The following is an 18,361-nucleotide window of genomic DNA, read 5'->3' as shown; positions in this document are numbered from 1 at the left end:
ATGCTTTCACATGCATAGCAAGGCATAAACAATCACTAAGCAAACTGATCCTGGTTCATGAGTCAGCAGCAGTGTGAGATGGTGATTTAGACTGAGCAAACATTTTCTCAAAAGTTGGGTTGCAGAAGGTTGGCGGAGTCTTTTTTTTTTTTTAATGAATTGCTCTATGTGTGAATTGCTAGCCTTCCACAGACTACAAAACTGTGTTAAGAGTTACTAAGGCACACAGCGTGTGTCAACTGCATCTATACTATCAGGCTGTCATTTAAGTAAAATCAATGCTCTTCATTCACATGAAAAGCACAGCAACTCACCCTACCATACAGATTTGGAATAAAAAAAAAAATGCCACATAGCAGAGAGTGATAAAACCAAGTCCATTTTAAACTGTAAGATTAATGCAAAACCAAAAATGCGTTCTCACAGTTACCCTTTACCTGCATTGTGTTCAGAGGATTTAATCTCAGCTTTCATGACTCACCAAAATTAAACTTCAGCAAGAAAAACACAATCAAACACAAACCTTATATATTTCCATATTTTATATATACAGGGAGGACTGAGAACTTTTGACTAGCAAATTTTGTGAAGGAACCTTAACAGAATAGTACCACGCTACGGTCTCCCGAGCTCCATGAACAAGGTGACTGAGGGAGCTTCCCTTAGTGATAGATACATTCAAATAAATTAACATGTAGTATCAAACTGTCTGACGAGCCTTACAAAAAGTCAGCAAATTATAGTTCATGACTCATGAAAACAGGCGATATCTAATAGCATTAATCAGAGCATCAAGTTTCAGAGAGACTTTCTCCCCATCTTAAATGCGTAGTTCAGTAATGTATTTAGAGCACCGATTTACCCCCACCCCCTTCAATTTCTATGACTGCAAAGACAGCTGCAAGTATATTCTTATCCCAGAGGCTGTTTTTCATACTGACAGACTGAATCAGCTTATTTTACACAGAGGAAGAGATGTCAGTGTTTTTTCCTCATCTGTCCTTTCTGAGGCTATTATTTGTCTTAGATTTCCTGTAGGCAAGCAATGTGCATTTTGGACTGTAGCTGAGCAGGCTTTCATAGCACTGAATAAACAGCAGCTGGAGAATCGGAACAGACAGTAGAAACTGTCCAACAATGACTTGACAGCTAAGAGACTCTCTTTAAAATGTACTTTAGCCTTTAAATATGTACTAGATGGGTTATATCCATCTCCACCCAAACGGAGTTTCTTCACTGATGTGGAATGTAGCAGTTCATTTAGTGGAAGTAGCACCCAAGAGAAAGTTGGTGGCTGACTGCTCGAGGAGCAGTTTGTGCTGAAAGAGAATAGTTGAGATTCATGTACTGTGGAAATTCTGAAATTCCGCCCAGCAGGCATACCTCTGTCTTTTGGAGTCTGCCTGTAGCACTTATTTATAGTTTCAGGACAAACTGAAACCCAAAAGGGATTTGTTATATCATCTTTCCTAGAAAGTTACTTCTCAGCAATTCAGAATCAGCCAAGGCCATCACTACCAAGAGTGATTAATTTTAGTTTTGAACGCTCCAGACTTTTGACATTTCACCTTATTGAGTTGAACTTTTTAGCCTCTGCCTATGTAATAAAATTCCATTTATTAAACAGTCAACATTTTGCAAACTTCATACAGGAAATTTTAGAATGAATATACACATCCCTAACTGTAAATCAGATGCTACATCCTGACAAACATGTTGAAGTTTATAGCATTTTAAACTGAAATCATTCAGGGAGTGCCTTGTTTCTGAAGGACATCACTAATTCCACCACCATGGCATCAAAAGACTTATATCCCTCATATTCCAGGACCAAATTTCAAGTCTATCGTATTTGTTAAAAAACATTATCAGATAAACCACTGATAAGCACATGCTTTCTAAAAGACCATTTGCACTTGAAAACAATGTCAAGAACTTCTTATCACACTGGGAGAGGCTGAACTATGACTATTTCCTAACAACACCAATGCAGAGAACAGAGAGATAACGCTTCCCTTACGAGCCAAGTCACACACTAAAAACTGGTCAATACTGTCTGGTGCTGTTTGGCAGGCACAAAACGCCGCACTGAGGAATTCATTGTTCACTGGGCAGACAGCACACCTCTAGCCTCTGTGTTTTTGATCCAAAGCATACCAGCATTTTCTGTTTATTTTTAAATAGCCATTTTAAGGGATTGGAAGTATCTGCAGAGTCACCAGTGAACTTTTCATCCTTGTTAAAAACTAGTTTCTAAAGGCATTCGCTTCTAAAGTTTGCATCATCTGAAGCCAGTGGGAGTTGAAGTGATTAGCATCTTGCAGAACTAATCCCGTTATAGCTCAATTCTGCAAGATCTGCATCTCCTGAAGCACCCACAGAAAAGAACGATACTCAACATCTATTTAACATTTACAACACCATTCCTTAGATGATGGCACAAGAGACAAGCAGCTCAGACACCAACAGCAAAGTGCTGGTCAGTGCAGTGGGGACAGTTTTGATTCCTACTGCAGGACTGTATTTTGGGCAGCAGTTTTTCCTCACAAGGTACAAGTGCATACTCCAACTCATGTTTCCACTTAGCAGAGCTACCTCCTACTTCACTGAAGCTTAGCTCTTTGCAACAAAGTAAGAAAACCAAGAAAGTTTGAAGAATTCCTACCTCCTGAGGATGCAAAACTTTGAATCCTTTATGCATAGTTTCCCATTGAGTAGTCCTTGAAGGGCAGATACATAAGGTTGTAACACTTCACACAACTTTTTAAACATTTCAAGTTTAGATATTTTAGATTAAAGGCTGACACTAGCAAGCTCTTTAAAATGCCACACTTTTTCCTTCTGTTAGTATCAGATCACAACGATGAGACAATTAGAAAAGAATCCGTGTCTGTCCATGCCTTGCTTGGCTGTACTCTGGCCCTAGTCTAGTTTCTTTTTGTCCCAGCTGCACAGCGGTTTCTGACTTACATGATGCATCACATGTGCCTCAGTGGTATTCTTCTCATTGAACATTTCACCTGCCCAGTTAGCTTGATTTCACAGCTGTGTATTGGTTTTCATCTTTGTCCCTATGAAATCGCTGCAGAGAGCACCAAGCAGAAACAAGCGATCCAACTGCAATTCTTTGGTTAGGTTGGTATGCTTAAAGCTATGCAAAAACCCGAAACGGCAGTGCTGAAGCTGCTGAAAGGCTTTTCCAAAGCGACACACAATTTCTAACGAATACTCAACAAGCACCAAATTCACAGAATTAAGTAGTTAGCATTCAACATTCCCTAAAGACAACACCTGGACCTAAGCAGTAAAAAAGGGTTCTTCTCACAGCCTGATTCAACAGACAGCAGTTCTACAGTCCTCTTGACATCACCCTTTCCATTTCTGCAGCATTGCACATTGATTTTGTACCAATTTAATGCAGTGTTCAGGGTACTCAGCATCCCTCGAGTGGTTATACCCTCCCTCACAGACCCCCTGCAAGACCGTGCTCCACGTTTTGGCCAGAACGGGATTCCAGAACTTAGCTTGCAGCACTTTACACATCATATAGTCAGACATGTGCTGTACACTTCATCAAATGCACTCCCCCAAGTCCCATGAGCTTCAGCCACAAAGTAACACGTTTCTACAGGAAGCTTAAAATAAAAAGGTTAAGAAGAAACGTTGAGTTAAAAGTTTTATTCATTCAACATCTCACATTACAAATATTTAAAAATTATATGCATACTGGTATAAATAGTCATTTGCAAACTATTTAATAACATTAATTTTCACTAGCACTTCAACAAATGAACTCTTTAAAAAAAGTAACTTGTGTTATATAACTTAGAGTAGAACATACAAAAATATGAACTTAAACGTGAAAATGACTTTAATAAAAAATGAATTACCCTTATTTAAAATGCTATAATAAATACTACAACCTCCCCATACACAGTAAAAACTATATGGAAATTCAGCCAAGTAGTACAATTAACTGACATACTTAAATAACTTTTCCTTCTGATAATATGAGCAATACATTGGGGGAAAAACATATTAGGAATTAGTAAAAACTAGACACCCACTTGCTAAAAGTTTCACTTCCAAAAAATATAACAAAAAATCTGATGAAAATTATAAAAACTAATTATACTTTAAAATTTAAAAATATAAAAAATAAAACAGTTGAATACAATATTGTCCCAATTCTTACAATGCTATCACAGTAGCTTTAAAATAAGATAATAAAATAAAGCAAATGACCAAAACCTTTTATTCCATTTTTTTAAAAATAATCTCAAATTTACATTAGTAGAAAGATTGATTTCTGATTCTTTTCTTTAGAAACACCAGCAAGAAAGAGGATTTACTAGAACAGTAGAAAATGACATTTTTAAATGTCTGCAATTAAAAACAAAGAATTACACTGCAAAGATCTTCCAGAAGTCTGAAATAGGTATTGCACATAACTTGAAGTTAACTTGCCACAATTCATCACATTCAAGTTTTAAATCACCTTTTAACAGAAGGTTTTAACTCTTCAAAAAGAAAAGGGGTGAATTATCAAGTCTTTCCAACAGCATCCTTATAAAACGCTAAATTGATTCACTGCAAGTTTTAAATTTGCATTCTGCAGAGGTCTGTGTATGGAGAAGTATATACTATACCAAAAAGCACGGGGCAGTGGGGTTCCTTTACATATAAAATAATCAGAAACACTTTATTTTACATTGCAAAAATAACCATGTAATTACTCTGTAACTACATTGTAAATACATGGCCAGTGCCATGCTAGTGTGATAAAACTACATGCTTATTAACCCCTTTGCAAATTGAAGTGATACCCTAAGACTGGTAACCCAATTACATGTTAATTATGTTTGGAGCTACATGGTAACCCCAACTACAAATCCCATGTAATCAGAAGGACATGTAATCACTATTTAAGTACAGAGTAATGTATATAATTGTTTATGCCCTGTAAATCGAAGTGTAACCAAATAATCTGTAAACACGCTTGTCACACAATCACAAGTGAATATTAGTAGAATAACAATTTCTTACATTAGTCATGCATACTAACATTACATGCCTGCCACCTAGCAGGCTCTCTTTTATTCTTTAAATATAATTTAAAAGAGCAGACACATTTCTGCATCAAACACCTAACATCAATTTTTTATTAATATTAAAAATGGCTAAACATTCACCAAAAACGTCTGCATTTGTGTATAATTTTTTAAAAACTTAGTAAGAAGCGGTAGACAATTTTGATGTTTCTTTAAATTTCTACACTATATTTATGCATTTAAATTTCATGGGTCTAAAGACTGTGTCATTTGTCACTTTCATGCTTTTCTTCTTTAATTCTCAACTTTACATATACTATTTCTTAAATTATATGTACACCAAATACCTGGTGCTGGGCTAAGATGTTTAAGCAACATGCTTTCTTTTCTCTGCAGATTCTAAAATAGCATTGCCAGTGCACAACATCCATAATTCAAAATGTATGCAGAGCACTGAAATGTATAAAAAGCAGAATATAAGAAAATAAAATTTATTAAAATTATTTATATTAAAAAATGAAGTATATGAAGATCTCTCAGTAATAAAAGTACAAAAAGCTACTCTTTGCAATATGAAAAATTGAGGTATTGCATAAAGAGATATCCCGTCAGTGAAAAGTGTGCCTAAAAATGCTCACTGTTGGAAAAACAAGATATACAAAAGTAGTGCATAACAAATATACATTATGTGCATGACAAAATAAGTTAGCTACAAAAACACTGTACCGAAATTCAGCAGGTCATGTACAAAGGGAAAATTATTATTCAAAGCTAGTTCTCAAACAGTGTTATTTCTTGTAATGGTAACCCATCTCACCTGTTTACTGGGTAGGATCGGCACAATAGCACACCCCAAGCCACCTACAAGCATTAAAAAAATTAAAGGAACATTCCAACTATAATTATGTACTTCAGAGAAAAAAAAGTCCCTGACAATCTACACAAGAGCACTCTGCATTTGCATTACTGTTGTCAATATTTTCAGGGATTTCATTAAAAGCAGCTCCCTTTCTATACTTGACTAGTAGACAGCAAATGTCTCCATTTTGACCTTTGGAACTTGGTAAGGTATAGTTCATTAAAGCCTGTATTGAAAATAAAAACTGCTTCTCATAAAGATAATCTGGGCTAGGGGAACGGGATGAGGGGGGCCGACAAAGGCTTTTAATGGAGCAGATGTTTTCCAAGCAGTGCTGAGGCAAGTCTTTGGTTTGAGAGAATCTAAGATGGTACCATGCCACTCGGGCAGTTCAGAAGATTGCCACTACATTTATTTGTTTGCACACTGCTAAATATAATTTGAGAAGTTGGCCAGGGCATTAGTTCAATAGTAATAAAAATAATTTTCAGAACTACTCCTTCATTCAACTATTTCAAACTAAACCCCTGCACCCACTCTTTATTATTCAATTAACATGTACTGTGTTAATGCTTCTCAAGGTAGAACTTATTTATAATAAAGCAGGCATTAACTTAGCAATGTTGGCACTTCAAATACCTGTGTTTCTTTATTTCCCCATATTAAGTTCTGAAGAGGTGGAATCTTAGTTGGGATTCTTTCTACAGGAAGAGTAAGAAAGGCATATGCACACTTGCACCATTTCATGCACAAATTCAGAAAATAGTGCAAAACAAGACTTGGAAACTACTTAGGTTCATGCCTTCTGTTACAACTAAGTTAGAGTGTATTTAAAACTAACTTTACATCCAAGATGGGAAACGAATAAGCAGTCAATTTTAGTTTGTGTGACACAATGGAATATCAAAACTTCAGCAAAAATCAGTGATATCCTTGAGGTATCTTTAGGTTTTCTACTTTTTCACGTCAAAATGGAGAGCAAAGGCTGGCCCCTGATGAATGTTAGTATATTAGGATATAGAGTTATATATAGCCATCAAAAATAAAATCTATATATTTATCCTTCAGGAGAGGAAATGCCAGTTAACTAGTTGTCATTACTCTAGCTTTGGTAGGATTTCTAGGGCTGTAACCAGACAATTGAGTTCTCTTAAAGAAAAAAAAAAAAAAAGGTGCACTCCCCCCTCAGTAGTAACTTTACTCAATTTTTACATTCAGGAATTCTTAAAATGTAATCATTTTGATGAAAATATAGTAAGCTCTGCCTATCTCATTAGTAATTTGGATGTGGGTGGTAGTCAGAGGCACGGTCAGATACATACCGAGCTAAAATTCAGCCTCAAAACCCTTAACAGATTTTTAAAAAAGATCATTATTATAATGCTGCTTCAACTTTGCTCATGCATTTTTGTTGCTTTAAACATGCTCTTTCCTGTTGGTAGGTAAATGCTAACTTCATCTGTTGCTGGAAAAATCCGAAGTCGAAACAAAAAGAGAGGCAAAAACAGGCTTCCCTGGGGGAAAAGTGTCAGAACAGACTGATAGTGTTATTGTTACATGGTTATTTTAATAAAAGTATTCTTATGTTCTTTATTAACAATAATTTAATTAAAAAACCAAAATACTCTATTGTTTCAATTCTCTTTTCTTAATATTTTTCTCTCCTCTAAGAAAATGTTGCATGAAATTAAGTGTTCTCTCGGTAGTAAAGACAAGAGAATGCAACTCACTTGCAACGTTATCAATACGAAAAGGAGTTCCCAATACAGTTTTCAATGACAAGATTCTACAAAATACCCATATTATAGGTCATTCTTTCATTATACTATTGTTAAATTACAGACTACTACAAAAGGACATGCTATCTTGAATAAGAGAAAGGGTAGGGTGGGGTAGGGACAATCAGGATAACAGAAGAGTGCACTTATTTTGAGGCCTGCATATGAGCACTGCAGTGAGCATTTAGTTCCAGCGGAATGAAATATGTCTTGGGCGATCTCCTCCCTCCTTCACCAGGGGCTTGTGGAATTCCCTGCCAGCACGTGAATGGATAGCAGCCCAGCAATATTCACAGTAATACTGCAGACAGGTAACATTAGCACAGAAAAATGGAGCAAATTTTCCACCGCAACGGGCCCCCTGACATTCATCACAAAGCTGATCATCCAAGACATATGGCTTAACTTCCACCTGTATTCAGAAAATGAGAAGAAAGTTTACAATTCATAATAACAATATAGATAATGACCATTCCACACTATTTACTATCTGTATTCTAGCAGGATTGTGATCACAGTTCTGTAGTAAGGAACACTACACTCAAGGATTTTCCCCCTCATTATCTCATAGCCATTAAACACCCGAAACTACAGGCACTTGAGAACAATCCTGCTCCCACTGTCCTCTTTGATCCTTAAAAAAATACCCAGAAACCAATGCTGACCATCAGTATCACACATGCTGTCACTGATTTACAGAAAGGACCAATCAACCCATCGCTGCAGAACTGATACACAGATTCACATCGAAACCATGGAGAACTCTGGGTGTTTATTTTTAAGTAAGGTGATGCACAATTAAGCTCCTACCCTTTCAGGTAGGAATGTAAACTGTTTACACAACATTGTAACTGCAGATTAAATATGCACATGGTCTGCAAATTTCAATGTCTGAATTTCCAGCTTTAAAAAATTTCATTTATTATCTTCAATAAACAGCATATTTCTGTTTTCTTTTTCTGTGGCTTAGTCCTCTCAGCAAAAGGAAACCCACCTACTCTGTTGAGATCAAATGAGAAGCTTAAAATGGGACTGATAGCCACCTACACTGTTGGCATTAAGGGCCAGATGATGAGCAGTAATTCAGTACAGCAGACAAGAAAGGAGAAGAAAAATTTCTTCAAGTTCTTAACTGATAATGACTCACAGGAACTTACCAGCTGGTGCTCCAAGGATACATCTACACTGCAACATCTGCAGGCTACTAGCTTTTAATCTAGGCATTTGCATACCAAAACCAAGCCTGCTGTACTGTGGGCTACAAAACCCTGCTCACAGCACTTTCACAGTGCTTTCTCTGTGACAGCAAGGCAAAGCTTGCTGCTCACAGTATCCAAGCTGGCTACAGCACAGCTCGTTTAGACATGCCTATGTGTTTAAATCACAACTGCAGCACTGCTATCCCCTAAAGGCTCAGATTCACCTCAAAACCAGTAATCACCTCCATTCCTTAGCTCCACAGAACTGTGAAAGGTCCATGTGACATACCAGGAGCACAACACAGAACTTCACGTTAAAAAAGTGTAAGTACAACTTCCTGTTCTAGAAGCGTTTGTGAGCCTTCTCTGAAGCTCATTTAATTAATGTTTTCACAAACATTTCCAAATATCCAGACTGTGACTGGTGTCTCTACTGTTGACCTGTTATCTCTGCATCTGGCTTAGGGATGCTCCTTTCTGCATCTCACAAGCCTCAGAGGTATACCAGCTCATTCAAATAAGGACATTCAGAAGTTCCTGTGTTTTTAAACTTAACCAATTTTATCACTGTCCAGACAGAGCACTGCAGTAGTTTGATGTCATCTGTGCTTACAGTACATATAAACTACTTGGAGACAGTACAGCAGCCTTTTTTCTTTTTTTTTTTTGACCTCAGTTTTTCTCCTCTTCCACGGCTAGAGTTGCGTTTCTAAAACACCCCTCCCATGCCAACTCAGAAGAATGAATCTGTAAAAGACCAGAGGCAGACAAACATTCCTAACACCACATTCTCCCTTCATCACGTAGTTTGCTATGTATTTTGAAGTTGGGTATTCATTGATGAGTATTGTCTTCTAGAAGTGCTAAGAGGAGAGCCTACAAATATGCTATGCAGGCCTTAACGTGGCAATTCTGCTGCTCTATTATGTCTACTCAGACATATTCAGAGGCCAAGCTACAGCACAGGTAATTATACCTCTGCTTGCTTTAGCCTGTTACTGCAGCACTGGTTTTTGTGCAAATTTGCAACCCATAGATATTAGTCAGAGTCCTCGGCACATTTATTCATTGTGTGCTGAAGTGCGTGTGCCAAATATCGCCTGCAACTATTACTTGTGCTAGGTATAGCGAGATTTCCCAGCTACAGAGAAAAAGCATAAATTACAGCAACTTCATCAGGCACACTTAGGGTGGCAGCACTCAGAAGCTCTGCAGCGGTGGGTGCTGCAGGCCACTGAGCATTTAATTCGCATTATCTCTTTGAAGGACACACCCTTTAGTAGAACCTCCTTGCCTAATTTTACAGGAAATCCCTTCTTGTTACTAATTTTATTTTTACAGAAAAACTTTAGTAGAAAAACTATTAAAAAGTAATACCTTATTAATAAAAAGTAGTATTGCCACTGTTGTACTTTTGTATCTCTCGTGAACCCAATCCCTCCTATAATGAATCCTCTGAGCCCTTATCTCCCCACATTTCTTCTGAACTGCACACAAAATGGGGAAATAAGGAGGAGTGGGAGGAAAGAAGGAAGGGGAAATAGATTGCAAAATCTTTGCTAGAGTTCACAAGTACTTACTTAAATTTGTAGTCCCGCCAGCCTCAATGGACCTATTCACCCAAGTGTCTGCTTATGCAAGCAGAAGTTGCACAAGGGCGGCCCAAATTATTTGTTCAAAGCCGTACAGAACTTATTTCAGAGCCAAGATTAGAACAAAGACATTCCAATTCGCAGGCCCACAGTCAAATTGTTGTTACAATTCTTCTACCCAAGCTTTATAGCTAAAGCAGAAGTGAAATCATCAGCTAATCAGCCCAGTTTGGGGTTTTTCCTCTGTAGTAATTATAAAATTAAGATCAATAATGACAGTCATGTAAGAAAAATCCAGAGACAAAGCATGAATTAGACGTAATGGTAGATGTAAGGATCTGAGTTTCTCAAAATTGTGGCCCGAAGATCACTGTAATTGGCAAAGACACATTTTATATAGATGAAGAGGACAGAAGCAAGCAAACTGCAGATACGTTTGGCATATTCCTTTAATTTATAATAACAAAGGAATAAAATAACCAGACACAGCCTTTACGTAAGCTGTGGAGGATGACTGTGAGGCTACAATGCACACTAACGAATTGACAATGCATTACTATGATGCTCTTTAGGAACACCCAGCACACAGTGTGTAACACTAGGCCCAGATTCTGCCCACTCTCTCAAAAGATGCAGAACAGGAGCAAGAACTGCTCCATCCTTGGCAGATACCTTACTCCCTGACATTATACAAACACTACAAGTGCAAATACTTGCAGTGGGAGTATACGATGAGTGCAATATTCTTATAAAAGGGCAAGGCAGCTGACATGCTTCCCATTATGCTAAGCAATTTGAGAAAGTCTGCTTCACAGTTGCCTCCCACGTTCCAGAAGCAACAGCTCTGTACCACTCCTTCATTTTTATTCTGTGTTGTATCTAAGTGGCACAATCTAGCCCTGAATATGCAATTAATCTGATATAACATTTACAGTCTTCACAATGACACACATTTACATGGAAAAGCGTTTCTAGAGAAAGCACTGAACAAAAATAGAATATGCTTGAAGACCTTACCCGTTTATCTATCTCTCCATGCTGCAGCTGAACAAAGCGAGCACTGATAGCAGCTATGTAACTCTGTTGATTAGAAAACGCAACCCGCCCAGCTCCTTTTGGGTACTTCAGCTCAGGGTCTGTGTCAATTCCAGCATAGCACACCCCTCCATACAGCCGATCCATTATCATTGCAAGTTCCACTAAACCAGAAAGGAAAATGAAACAATGGTGTAGACTTGGTAATTTTTTCTAAAAGGATCAAATGAAACAGTCCATTTGTATTCATGTCCCCCGCTACAAGTGTCCAGAAAGCTTAATACTTCCCTTGCTGAAATAACTTGTTTCCCCCATTGCTCCCCAAATCAGGCTGCATATTCAACATGCCCAGTGCTGCGGAACACGCAGTGTACCTGCTCGTAAAGGCCGAGGAACACCACCAACAAAAATGGTTTTTCGTGGGTCAAGAGGCTGTGAACCATCCATAACAAAATCACTATCACTAAGGTTCCAAGGCCGGATCTGAACCTATGGACAAAAAGCCTTTTTTTTTTAACCATTCACAATTCAAAGTATCTCAGTAATATAAATTAAAACAGTATCCTACAAAGAAGAAAACGTCTTAAATGGCTGTACTTTCTAAACTCATTTTCTACTCATTCAGCAATCATTTCTCAAAATGAAATGGTAATAAGCTCTGTTAAGACAGACCACTTGATCGTGCTAAATTTCACCACTTCCTTGTTACCCAAATTTCTGGGAAAAAACTCACCCTCTACTTACACATTTACTTAATCATGACTGAACTGCACTGTATGAACCACATTGGTGCGTATGTATCTACACTATTTGTGTTGTTCTAGCCAAGTGTAAGCACTAGACTAGCGTTATCTCAATGCAACAGGCTCCAGTGCGCGAAGTTGCGTGTTTATTTACTATGCAAAACTAGCTGCTTTGTATTTGCCTACAGCTGGCCAAATTTGAAGTACAGGAATATAGCAGAAGTCTCTCCAACTATTAACAGACTCGCATTGGCCCCAAAACCATTTGTACTCGTAATTTACAGTTCAATGCCACATGAAAATTTTTTTGATTTGTCTCTGTCAGAACACGTTACATGCAACACTCAAGACAATATGAACTCTACATTTTAATCAATAACAAGCATAAAATACCAGTCTGGAAAGACATTTATTACATCGGCAATGGTGAAATTTAGCAAACCTTTTTCTAACCAAAATATGAATTGTAGTTAGACTAAAAAACTTCATAATGCCTAGTTTAAAAATAAGTAAGTTGGTCTTCTCTTTGAGAACTTAACTTGACACCTTAAAGAAATTTTAAAATTAGCACTCTGGAGACAGAGGTAAGGAAAAAAAGGCATCTGAAGAGAACAATTTCTGGTTATCATACAGGAATTGTGCAGGCCCTGACAATTCTACCTACCGGTTTGTCTTTGATAGTGGGGCTGGAAACGCAAAGATAGAGCTTTCCATCTTCTTCAATACATGCATCAATCAGTGCCTGTACAGAGCTTTCATCTTGGAATAGCAAAAATGCATATCCTACAAAAGGGAAAACAAACACTTAACTACTTTTGTCTGTCTGCCTATAGGATAATAACTTAATCCAGAATTATCCTTGGCACCATGTCATCATGCTACCATACAGTAAGGGATAAACTTTTAGATGCTCTCACACATTTCCAACCCAGCCTCCTGCAAGTCCTCTGCAGAGACACGAAGGAAAGCAGGGACCTTGCTGATCAGCACACTCTCTCCCCATTTCCTTTGAAAAGGATAAGCCAGCAGTACGAACTGGACAAAAGCCACAGCTGTAGAGGAAAACCTGCCAGGATGGTTGTTAATATAAGGTACAAATCCTTCCCAGCTTCTGTGGAGGGCATTTAGCCCCCTTAAAGAGGACTAGTCTCGACTAGTATTACAAAAATGAAGAGGGGTAGAAAAGGAAAAGGGAATAAAGTAAAAACAGGAAGTTAAGGAAGAATTCTTTTAGTGCAGAATAACTGCAAAGCCACATTCTAAATTCCACCAGTTTATAACAATCCCAGGGATTCAACATTTTTCCCCTAAACATAGGGTCATTGTCTCAAAAATCTTGTCTAAAATGGAGTCTCATCAAGAAAAATGATTCTAAAATGCTCATGTGTTATTGATTATCAGGTATTTACCTTTAGGAGGAAAATAAGATTTGCTTTCTGCCTTGTGTGGCCAGTCTACAATCAAAGGTCCAAAGCGACGAAAACTAGCAGTGATCTCATCTGTAAAGAGAGAAAGGAAAAGGCATGAATTGAAATTAAAATAAATTGAATGGAAGACATTTGAAGAACACTGATTTCAGGCAGCTTCATCCTATAAATAAACATTCTGTGACCCTAAAGGTTCAGCAGCTCATAGCAATGCTTAGTAGCTGATGGGGAATCTTTATGACAAGTCAGAACACACATTAGAAAACAAGACAGGTCAAAGACCAAGCTTTTCTTTCTACTGATGATTATCAATAAAAGCTCATAACCTACTAATTCGCAGAAATGGAGTCACTGCATACATACAACTATCATAACCCAGCTTCAACTATTTTCCCACAAAGAGTTTAGAGACAATTTGCTGATTTGCTAATAAGCAATCAACTCTGCCAATATGCTTTCTAATTACAGAAAGACTGGAAAAAAACAAAGGGACTATCACAAGACCCAGCCATGCCTGTTCATATCACACGCCAGTGCCACATGTGCAAACACTATCTGAGCTCGACCTCAAACTAACAGAGTAAACTTGCAGGACATAGTTATGTAATTTTATAGGAGAGATGGCAAGAACATATAACTGTATCAAGAAGCAATTCTTGCATCCATTTCAATTCTGCCTTTGACCTCAACCTACTGGTATAAATTTGCATATGCTAGTCCCACAGAAGTCTTCCAGTTGCAATTCTATTCTTGAAATTGAGTGATTATTCCCTTTTCCTTCTCCACAAACACACTTGAACCACTGCTAGTTAAAGTTTCTCTGGACAAGAATTTTTCATTAAAAAAACTGAAACAAAAAGAACAAACTTCACATTGCTAGAGCATCATCTAAATTGGCACAATGCTCAGCTGTATTCTGTTTGCGGTATTACAGGGCTTTCCATACTAGCATGCTGTTGGGGGTTCCTAATACACGATTTAGAGGACTTTCCCCACCCTCAAATTTGGTAAAAAATCTGAGAAGGTGTTACTAATTATGTGTTTTTCAGTTTGTTTACACTCTTTGATGACACAGCTCATGAAATAGCAACTTAACACAAATTTAATGTCAAAGCACATACATAAAATGCTTTCTAGAAACAGGATCAGAAAAACCTCAAAAATTCAGCTCTCATGTAGATTTTAAATCATATACTCCTTATTCTAATTCACACTTGTGCATTTAACAGAAAGAGCGCTGAAAGAAGCAACCAAAAAATTCAAGCTACTCTCCTAGCACACGTTTAGAAAAGGTCCTATTCTTCAGTAACTAGGGTCCACAGAGACCAAACTATTCATGTTATTATCTGCTTTTAAAACCACAAAGGTGACAAAGTTAAAAAACAAACAAAACCCCAACAACAACAAAGGAGAGACTATAAGATCATTTTCCACTTGTAAACATCATGTTATATTTGACCTTTTAATAATAAAGTAGCTCTTATGTTTGACATGAAAGTCAGGTTGTCACGTCACAGTAGTACACACTGCAGTGCATTACAATCACTCTCCCTGACAGAAAAAGTGGGTATTAAAATGATTCTGTGATTAAGAAAAAGCGACTTCTTGCATTTACAGTTGCTGTAGTTCTTTTAACCACTATCCCAGCACACTCATACACACAGAATACAGAACTCTGGTGAAATGAAGCGTCACTAGATTTGTGCATGTTATAGACGTATTTTTATTGTTTTTAAAATAACAACTGCAGTGTTCTGTCACCTTTGTCTGTATGATGGACCCACCACAGATTCCTGATTCCTCACTGTATGCAACTGCCTCTGCACAGATTCATTCCTGTATGAGTCCTCACCACGCACACATTAGAAGCTACCGCAGGACACAATCGTTGCTGAAAACAACCTCTGAGAACTACACATGACCATCCAAATAAATACTTAGGACTTACTATGCTATACAAACTATATAAAACCACCAGACGTACTTTTCCTACTACTGGCTTCTGGCACCTATAAAATTATTGCAATGTATTTATGAGTTTCAACAGGTGGTACTTACTTGTTTATTTTTGCACCACTATGCCTTTTTTATAATTTTTATACCGTAGAAGTCAGTTAAATGTGTTGTTAACGTATGATTTTGTTCTTCAACAGCAGAACAATGCTACAGCCTAAACTAGTTTGAATTATCTCACGTCTGCCATGGACTGAAAGTGGTAATATGCAAAGACACATTTACATATCACAGCCTTTCTGTAGAGTTTGGAAAACAATCATTCGTTAGCTAACAGACAAAAGGTTTCACATCACAGTTTTGTCATTAAGCCAGAAGGAGCTTTTCTGGATAAGATTTTCTGGGTGTACCTTCATCAATATCTGGTGGCAGTCCGCCGACAAAGACTTTACGGGAATACCGTTCCACTCTTTCTCCATTCTGATGGGAGAAGCAGTGAGGTGATCCTAAACCACTGTGAAGAGTCTGATCCCCACGTCCATCATCCAAGAACCCGTCTTCCATTGGAAACAGTGAAGACTGACCTGAAGAGGGGGTTAAAAAAAAAAAGAAGGGAAAAAAAACATACTAACAGAACAAAGCACACATTGTTTAAGTAATTTTTAAAAATGCACTAGTTGTTGCATTAGCAGTAGAACTGTTTGCAGTCTTCCCTTTTAATGAGCAGTTAAGTTCTCAATTTCGTATGACCCTTATAGTTTTCAAAACCATTCAGTAACTCAAATGCATTCTTTCAGAGACAAGGTTGCTACCTTCTTCATAAGTGCACTACAACTAATGAAAATCTGAAACAAAACAGTACTTCTAATGGATGCTCAAGTTGACTATTTTCCATAATAATTTGTGTTTCCAATTAGATTTCTTTTCAAAAGGTGTAAAAAAAGAAGATAATAGAAGCCAAATTTCTCTCTGGGACTCTCTCAATAGCAGACATCACTAAAACCTATGCCGTATATACCATTTTTCAGTGAACAGCTTCTTACAATGAGTAGATACAATTTCATAGTGCAGATGGGAAAACAAGAATTCTACCAGCTAAATATATTACACATTTAAATTACCTGATACCAAAACATATCATAAACCACCCACTTGTAAATAACAAAAATATCCTGATAAAAACAGAAAGACCCACTGTAATTTACTGCAAATGAAGACTGAAAACTAGGCAATACTGTGTCATTCCTAGAAGCAAGTTTACTTAGATGTTACAACAGAGTTTCGTTAATGGACTCACTCTAACAGAAAATGTTGTAAGCATGCTTCCCCTCACAGCCCAATATTCTTCTATGATAACCCTTTTCATAGATTTCCTTAATAATATTTATTACTTTTAAATAAGATTCTTTTATTTATAAATGCAACTGTATAATATCATAAATAGAGCACACAAGCTGATCTCTCCCATGAATTCACCCTTTAGTTACAGTATTCAACATCTAGACAACAAACTGAACAGACTTCTACTCATTTAAGGAACATTTTAGGAATAAATAAATATATATAGGGTCAGTGAGCAAATAAATGAAGTTTGCTACAATTTTTAGGATATACTTCCTTTTGCCTATGATGTGATATACAATGTCTGCTTTTTCAGAATTCATTACAATCTACCACAGCAATGTATTGGTGAGGTTAATTTATCCTGCTCTGGCTTCCCTCCTTTGAAATAAATTGATTTTAAAAAAAGAAAACATCTTGAAAACAGAAAATTTGACCAGTTCCAATATCCAGGCATTTTCCATGCAAAAATCAAACAGTTAACAAGTTCAAAGAAAAAAATACAATAAAATCCACAGTCCACAGAGTTTATACAAATAAAAAAAAAAAAAAAAAAGGAAGGCTTGGTCATCTTTCTTTATTTGAAATTTCTAGAATCTTTGTACACCTTTAATTAAAATAAAAGTCAACTATAATCAGGCCTATTTCTTTAGCTAGGCAAACCTGGTTCCTACTAGGATAAAAATATTGTAATACAGACTTAAATGTTATTTTGTTTTCCCCTAATGAACTAATGCACATGCCATTTGTTTCATCTCTTTAAGACCCCAATCCTGCAGGTATCATTGGAAGGGAGGAACTCTCCATACCTAAACAACCTTTTCAGGTTCATCAGCATTACTACTGTTAGATAATTCAACATGCATGCTTGCAGGATCTGGTTTTTTAACCTAGCAGGCCAGGACATATATTCACTATAGTCTATGCTGCATCGAGAAAACCATCAGCACCCAAAAGAACCAAAATAAACTTCTCCAGAATTGGCATTCATAACATACACACAAACACAGCAGCGTAGCCCTCCAGTGTAACAAATCATACAGATGATGTCCACTGTAAGGATTGTGATCATTTCAGCCTCAACAGTTCTACTGTGGAGTACTACCTAATTCAGTTAAAAGGTTTATTTATGGCATGCAGTCTATGTAAACTTATGTGAAACTGATCCTTTATAATCTTAAATTTTGGACTTTGCCCTCTAGTAACAACTTAATGTTATTTCTCCCATGAGACATTGTCAACATTAGAAAATTAAATAGGAATATTGTTACCTCGCCTTCTCCCATATGTCCTTGCTGCATGTTAAATGAGAAAGAAAACAGCCTTTCAATCATTGTTATAAGGACCAAAAGACCTTGTTTTATCGCCTTTATGCTAACTCAG

The 18,361-nt window shown here is 37.1% G+C and overlaps 1 protein-coding gene across 2 annotated transcripts in view; it reads right to left on the bottom strand.

Moving 5' to 3' along the window:
- Nucleotides 1-3,686: 3,686 nt before the first annotated feature.
- CPEB4 (cytoplasmic polyadenylation element binding protein 4) overlaps nucleotides 3,687-18,361 on the bottom strand; it is a 45,506-nt gene continuing 30,831 nt past the window's right edge. Inside the window, exons 3-9 of one of the 2 annotated variants that reach the window (XM_049829253.1) lie at nucleotides 18,250-18,273; nucleotides 16,048-16,221; nucleotides 13,667-13,756; nucleotides 12,922-13,040; nucleotides 11,889-12,003; nucleotides 11,497-11,678; nucleotides 3,687-8,100 (exon numbers count right to left, since the gene is read on the bottom strand). In XM_049829253.1, coding sequence (XP_049685210.1) covers nucleotides 7,873-8,100; nucleotides 11,497-11,678; nucleotides 11,889-12,003; nucleotides 12,922-13,040; nucleotides 13,667-13,756; nucleotides 16,048-16,221; nucleotides 18,250-18,273 — 932 coding nt within the window. In that variant the 3' untranslated portion in view covers nucleotides 3,687-7,872. The remainder of the gene's footprint in view (nucleotides 8,101-11,496; nucleotides 11,679-11,888; nucleotides 12,004-12,921; nucleotides 13,041-13,666; nucleotides 13,757-16,047; nucleotides 16,222-18,249; nucleotides 18,274-18,361) is intronic. The other variant, XM_049829254.1, reaches the window with a different exon arrangement.

Source organism: Accipiter gentilis, chromosome 26 (genome assembly GCF_929443795.1).
Source record: "Accipiter gentilis chromosome 26, bAccGen1.1, whole genome shotgun sequence".
In the NCBI taxonomy this organism is placed as follows: Eukaryota; Metazoa; Chordata; class Aves; order Accipitriformes; family Accipitridae; genus Astur; species Astur gentilis.
The sequence above is the reverse complement of the archived record's forward strand: the minus strand, read 5'-3'. Positions and strand labels throughout refer to the sequence as shown.